The sequence below is a fragment of the Salvelinus fontinalis genome, chromosome 3 (genome assembly GCF_029448725.1).
Source record: "Salvelinus fontinalis isolate EN_2023a chromosome 3, ASM2944872v1, whole genome shotgun sequence".
In the NCBI taxonomy this organism is placed as follows: domain Eukaryota; kingdom Metazoa; phylum Chordata; class Actinopteri; order Salmoniformes; family Salmonidae; genus Salvelinus; species Salvelinus fontinalis.
This window is the reverse complement of record NC_074667.1, coordinates 76,236,882-76,244,381: the sequence shown is the minus strand read 5'-3', so window position 1 is coordinate 76,244,381 and position 7,500 is coordinate 76,236,882. Positions and strand designations below refer to the sequence as shown.

At 39.9% G+C, this 7,500-nt stretch overlaps 1 protein-coding gene across 3 annotated transcripts in view; it reads right to left on the bottom strand.

Annotated features, from left to right (window-relative positions):
• Positions 1 to 7,500, bottom strand: part of cpne5b (copine Vb) — a 334,834-nt gene that overhangs the window by 238 nt on the left and 327,096 nt on the right. For all 3 annotated transcript variants that reach the window (XM_055918053.1, XM_055918052.1, XM_055918054.1), the window contains 2 exons: positions 7,103 to 7,176; positions 1 to 3,034 (listed from right to left, as the gene is read on the bottom strand). The exon at positions 1 to 3,034 is cut by the window's left edge. In XM_055918053.1, the coding sequence (XP_055774028.1) occupies positions 2,846 to 3,034; positions 7,103 to 7,176 (263 nt within the window). In that variant the 3' untranslated portion in view covers positions 1 to 2,845. The remainder of the gene's footprint in view (positions 3,035 to 7,102; positions 7,177 to 7,500) is intronic.

The following is a 7,500-nucleotide window of genomic DNA, read 5'->3' as shown; positions in this document are numbered from 1 at the left end:
TTATATCTCCTATCGAGAGAGCTTACCCTAACAACAGAAATGGCCAGGCATGAGAGACCAAACAGAAGAGAAAGCAAACAGTCCACTGAACTTGCTGCCATTACTTGCCACTACCATGCACATAATCCGGATACGATGGTGTCTATGTTACAGATGTTGGCACTGTCTTGTCTTTGTACCCCAGGTGAGCGGATGGATGTACAGTACACAATCTGGCAACCCTACAGATCAGGATTTCAGGAGAGATGTTGTCTTTCTATATAGAAATAGAACTACTAGAATGAACATGCCTATTCAAGTCAATGTACAATTCTATTCATTGTAATGTACTCTGCAGATTAAATGGCTTATCATCACACACGTTCCAGAACAAAATAGACAAGGATATCATCATATGATATATCAATACGATCATCATCATCTCCCCCCAAAAAAGAATAAAACACAAACTATGGAAGTACCAGTACACCTTTAAGGAATAGAATAAAGTGCTTTCCTTAAAGTTGATGGGGAGCTATTATGTATTGTTGTAAAGTACTAATCATTAAACACACAGCCCTAATACTTTAGGTCTATATCACTCCAACTCGTAAGAGGAGAGAGAATTGTATAAAGGATGGCAAAATTAACTTTCCCAAAATTACCCATTCTGATTCCAGGAAATCTTCCATCAGGTATTTCTGGAAAATCTCTACATGTTTGGTATACAGTGACTGTAATTGTACAACCCTGGTTCTTTATCAGGCTTGGTTGGAATGCTGTCTACAGTATGATTAAGGCCTACAGAGTATTGATCTAGCTGAGGAGATCTCTCTGTCTTTGTATGCTACACTGGCGGGTGACCAGACTATGTCTATACTTCACAACTTGATTTAATTTGAGCCTGGCTTCATCTGATTATAATACAATAATGGCTTGTTCTCAGGGAGCATAGAGGCTGTGCGCAGACGACAGAGAGAGAGAGATAGAGAGAGAGATAAAGAACTGGTGGGCGCGTTATTGTTGATCATGAATTGGATTCAATAGAATGAAATATTCTTCAAGTGGACACATTTACTGTCTTTATCCAGAGAGGTTTATTATCAATAAACAAAAATCCATTCACTATGGAAAGAGGGAGATGGAAAGAGAGAAAATTAAACATAAATAGTTGAAAGAGTATTAGATTTTTTTTCTTGTGCTTTTGAATCGTGTAATGATATGTATATTTAAAACATATTTGACTGATTCCAAATATGACCTGGTCAACTATCAGAACCAATACTGATGATGATGTCACAGGTGGGGTTATGTATGTCACAGTTATGATGACGTCACAGACAGGTTGTACCAATTGCTGTGGTGGTTGTTGAAGTATCTCGCCCTTGTGCTTTACCTTATTGTTAACTATCTAACTAACTGTGTGTTGTAGAGAAATCTAAACTGGGAAGGTATGTAGAAATTATAAAATAACTAAACAAATACAAATTCATTATATATCCTTATTATCCATGCCACTTTGATACATTATAAATACAGGCATACGGGGAAATTTCATCCTACACAAACATGCTTTGAAATGTAAAGCAAGAGAAGAATCAATAACTTATGGGAGTACGAAAAACTTAGTGAAGCAATGAAACAAAAAATTACAAATACTTTTCTTTTTTTCACCTTGAATGATGAAGCTACAAGTCAATATGTGGACATGTCTGAGGCCCAACACAAACTAGAATGATGAAGCTACAAGTCAATATGTGGACATGTCAGAGGCCCAACACAAACTAGAATGATGAAGCTACAAGTCAATATGTGGACATGTCTGAGGCCCAAAACAAACTAGAATGATGAAGCTACAAGTCAATATGTGGACATGTCTGATGCCCAAAACAAACTAGAATGATGAAGCTACAAGTCAATATGTGGACATGTCTGAGGCCCAACACAAACGAGAATGATGAAGCTACAAGTCAATATGTGGACATGTCTGAGGCCCAAAACAAACTAGAATGATGAAGCTACAAGTCAATATGTGGACATGTCTGAGGCCCAAAACAAACTAGAATGATGAAGCTACAAGTCAATATGTGGACATGTATGAGGCCCAAAACAAACTAGAATGATGAAGCTACAAGTCAATATGTGGACATGTCTGAGGCCCAAAACAAACTAGAATGATGAAGCTACAAGTCAATATGTGGACATGTCTGAGGCCCAAAACAAACTAGAATGATGAAGCTACAAGTCAATATGTGGACATGTCTGAGGCCCAAAACAAACTAGTAAACTGATGGAAAGGTTTCTAAAAACATCACCACCTTAACACACGCGCTCCAATACACCAATCACATGCAAGATCAAAGGTCGAAGGTGAGAGGTCAGAGTTCATATAAGGGTTCCACTTGGCCGGTTAGATGACCACTCCACAGACAGGCACAAGTTTCAACCACAACATGACCCCTCGATCACACCTGCTCTTAAACAATACAAGAGAAAACAGTCACAGGCCCATGTATGTTGATAAAAAGACAATTCATCGATCACCAAGTCCTTGTATGGCACAGCAACATATCATCGCTCCATGGCAGTCTCTCTTTTCCTCCAGAGAGACAAACAGAATAGATAGAACCACAATGAACAGAAACGCTGTTGTCTTCCCCAGTCCAGAGAGTTACCTGTCCGGGAGAGTTCTGACACAAACACCTGTAGCTTTAATAGCTTCCTCTTACATCACTTCCTGTCCCGATGTTCCAATCAGGAAGTAGACAGAGAGTTCCCCTCCCATGATTCCTCGGGGTTGCAAATCTTTGATGGTGTCTCTCTCATCAGTACTCAGTGTAAAGGTGTGTGTGTGTGTGTGAGGTGGTCAGATCTGTGTGTGGTGTGTGTGTCCAGAGGGTGTGTAGGGGGGCGGTGCAGGGTTGGGTTTGATGCCCCGACTCTTCATATAAGAGATGAACTGATCAGGGATCTCAGCCAGGACGTCCTTGGCTAGCCGGGCCATACTGAGGACATGGTTCCCTGTGCGATCCATGTAGTCTCTGAATGGGACAAACTGGCAAGGAGAGACAAAATACCTTATGACAACTTCTCATAACCTCTGATGAATATGCCATTATAAATAAACACTTAAAATGTACTGTTTTTTTTACAATCGCTAGGACCCATTTTTCAAAACTTAGGTCAAAACTCTTCACACAGTGAGCACAACAGCAGTCTATGTGGGCTAAACTGTGGATCATGTTTCATTGCTTTGGCGCAAAATACATTCAATGACTACATCAAATTTCATGAATTATTTTCTCACTCAGACTCAACCGCCACCAAAACTCTATGTACCTACAGGCCAATTTGCAAATGTTTTACAAACTCTTTTCAAAACTGTTAAACTTTAGTTCAAAACTTAACATAACACAACATTGAATACGACAGCAATTTGCTACATTTCTACAGTAATACCGTATTGAAATATATTCCACATCTAAAAAGTGAAATACTATCAAAAACAATTAGACCAACCACAGCTGATTCCCATTGTAGCTGAACACCTACCCAGGTGTTAGTCTTTCAATGACATTACCATCTATACAAAAGGGGACATTTTAGGAATAATGCTGTACTGTAACTTAAACATGGACCCAGCCCGAGATAGAGAAGTGGCTGACAGAGGAAGAAGAGTGGCTGGGAGAGGGAGAGGGAGAGGGAGAGGGAGAGGAGTACGTATGCGTGGTAGAAGAAGACTGAGAGGAAGATCAAGAGCTGTAGTCTCAGATGAGATTAGGGCTGATATAATTGATCATGTAATAAATCATGGTCTATCAATGAGAGAGGCTGGTCTGAGAGTGCAGCCAAATCTGCAACACTCAACAGTGGAATCTATGGTGAGAAATGTCCGGCAAAACAACAGGTAAGATGTGCATTCTGAAAGGGCTTCTGACTGAACTGCACATTACACAAGTAAATTGAGCAAAGCCTCCAAACCCACTTGTGTGTAATTGTTTTTGTATTTCTGCTTAGGACCCAACGGTTACCTTCCACAGGCAGGAGAGGTAAGATTTTCACTGCAATCGTTGATATGGTCATCAGAAACAATGGCATAAAACTCACCGAGATTTGGGACAGACTGTTGGCAGACAACATTACATTTGGAAATATTCACAATGTAAGCATTACTATTTCTAGAGTCCTGAAACCTCATCAAGTCAGGATGAAGCAGTTGTACACTGTCCCCTTTGAGAGGAACTCTGAACGAGTCAAGCAACTCAGGAACCAATATGTCCAGGTAAAATGACTATAAAATACAGAACTGGTTTTTGAACAAAACCAAACAGGGCAGAGGCACACAAAGGCATGTTTTTAGGTATAATGTTAATTACCGTAATAACTCTTATGTTGCCTTGTGGATTTATTGTAGAGAGTCATGGAGATTGAAGCCAGGCAAACACCCCACATATTCATCTTTGTGGATGAGGCTGGTTTCAACTTGGCCAAAACACGGCGGTGAGGAAGGAATGTGATTGGAAAAAGAGTCACAGTGGATGTCCCGGGCCAGAGAGGTGCCAACATCACAATGTGTGCTGCAATATCCTCTGATGGATTGCTGTTACACAAACTGCTAATTGGGCCTTACAACACCAGCCAACGTTTGTAATTGTATGGGACAATATGGCATTTCACCACTCCCATGCAGTCACAGAGTGGTTTGCAGATCATCCCAGGATGGTGTCACTTTTCCTCCCACCTTACTCTCCATTCCTAAACCCCATAGAGGAATTATTTTCCTCATGGAGGTGGAAGGTTTATGACCACCATCCACATTGTCATGACGTTGCCCTCTTTGGGTACAGTGAGCACCATCCCCCTCTCTCTGCCTCCTACAACCAGACTGCTGTGGTCAGAGAGGTTGTAAATTCCTAGGGAAGATCCTGCCTCATGGCCACACAGTATAGAGACAGAGTGAAGTTTCATAGAGAACAAAGGAATTTCTTCAACCTCACAGAACTTGAGGTCCAAACAACATTTATGTTCTAGAGAAGGTATAAAAGATCGGTGAAGAATCCAGCTACGAACTGGTCCGTTTGTTACAACTTGGGGAAGCTCATGGGAGACAGTGTGGCCACATTACCATAACACTGTTTATATAATAGCCTCAGATATGAGATTTACATCTAATTGTATAAGATGAATGAGTGAGTATGAAACTGCTTGTAAAATTGTGTAATGTGATTTTGGACTGTTTAATGAAGGAAACTCCAATTCCCATTTGAGTTTAACTAAATCAGAGGACCGCCCATGAGCACAGTTATGGTCGGGCATCCTGGGACAGGCCCTTTTCTGCAACTTCCGAATAAAACCCCCACTCGGGTTTTCTATCACCAGACCATGTTTCTCTCAATCACGAGAGGACAAAGGTTGCAGACCAGCTTACCTCGATAACGAGAGGGCCAAGTTTTGAGACCAGACTGCTGAATCTTTTAACCATTCCGCGTGGTTAAACTCTTAGACTATCGATACCGACAGAATAAGAACAAGTCTTTGATATTATTTACTAGTCTGCAGCTAGGAATTCGGTCTCATTGAACGCGAAGAACGACAACCGCAGAAACACCTATTCATAACAACATGAATGAATGTCACTCTGAACAATCCACTCTAACCTACGACAGAGAGAGAGAGAGAGAGAGAGAGAGGACGGAAACTCTCCAACAGAAACTAACTTTTCAGCAGAGATCCCGACGACACACTGAGCATATATATATATATATATTGATTGCAATTGTTCCCGAATGAGTTAGCGTTCATGTGCAAAGGATTAGCATTTCAATTGTTATAATTATTAACTCTGTAGTGACTTCTCAGTCGACCCCCACTTCCCTTTTGTCTAACAAGCCGCCATGCCGGTTTAGCCCACTAGGGCAAATTCCCTTATCATTTCTTGTAACCATATTTACTTTGTTTGTTTGTTTATGCATTTCTGTGAATTATTTAGTTAGTAAATAAATTATTTAAGACAATTGATGTATGGTTGACTCATAGTGAAGACTGGGTTCGTGCAGATAACCAACAATTTACGACGTTTGGAATGAGACTAACGTGAGGTAAATAATAATTAATTAATTAAGAAGACTAATTGATCAGATATGAAAATATCTAAAAAGTTATATTAGGAAAATTATAACTTTGTAATCTGAATATTTTCCTTGGTGCCCTAACTTCCTAGTTAATTCCAGTTACATGATTAATCAGTTTAATTGCGTAATAATAATTACAGAGAATCTTTGATAAAAACGAAGTCTTCATTTAATGATGCCAAAGACACGACAACATGATCAAATGTCCCTCCTGGATGCAATGAATGCTGGATGCCTGGACATATCTGCAGAAGTATGCCAGGGATGGACCAGGCCTGCCAAAATATTCTTTCCTAGGTGTATTGCCCAAGATGACATAAGATGTGATGTGGATGAGAACCTGTGACCAAATGCAGAAGACAGGGTTGACTAGCATTGCTACTGTATCTGTATCAGTAGATGGTGTATATACAAATTCTTGTATTTTGGAATCACTCAATGTCAAAAAATGACATAAAACCTATTGAAACATATTGCATCATGTCTGATTCATTCCTGTAACATATACCACAGTGAATTCTAAACAGTAGAGAGGTGTCATTCTGGTTTTGTAAAGACATTTGACAAAAGAAAACATTGTGTAATGCTACCTGTTGTTAGTGTTTTTTAGGTCATCGTTCTATGAGTGACAAAGTGTGCTTGTTGGGTGACAACTTTTGCTAGTGTTATGGAAGAACTGTTGATTTGAGACGTGTATGAAGTGTTTTAGTGCATTTTGGATGTGAAATGAACTGTTGTGCCAAGCTGAAAGTTTATTAGGAGAACTGTGTGAAGAGTTTTGAAAAGGTGACCTAAGTATTGAGAAATGGGTCCAAGTGATTGTAAAACAAACTGTAAATGAATGCTTAAAAAATCCAACAATACCCCTCACTGGATAAAGACCTCCTAGGGAAAGCCATGACATTTCAACTGGTCAAGAAAAGCTGTGTTTGTTCATAGCTGTGTTCATGGCCTGTGTGACTTACTAAAGTGTGTGTGTGTGTGTGAGTCACCTGGACAATGTCTCTCTCTGCCAGCTTCCCTCTGGAAGAGATTCTGATGTCATCACCATCCAACTCCACCATGGCTGCAGGGTGAAGAGAACAAACACAAATCAAACACACACCAAACACACACCAAACACACACCAAACACACACCAAACACACACCAAACACACACCAAACACACACAAGAACACTTTTAAAATCAAATCAAGCAGCAGCTACTCTTCCTGGGCTTCACAAAAAACACAAGATTTGACAAGTAACAAAACACTGATGATACAATGATAAACAAGGACAGTCACACAATTGTAAAATACAACGATATACAAACAATACAACTAAAAAACAATGTGTGTGTTAGTGTGTGTGTTGGTGTTGGTGTGTGTATTTGTGTATATGTGTGTT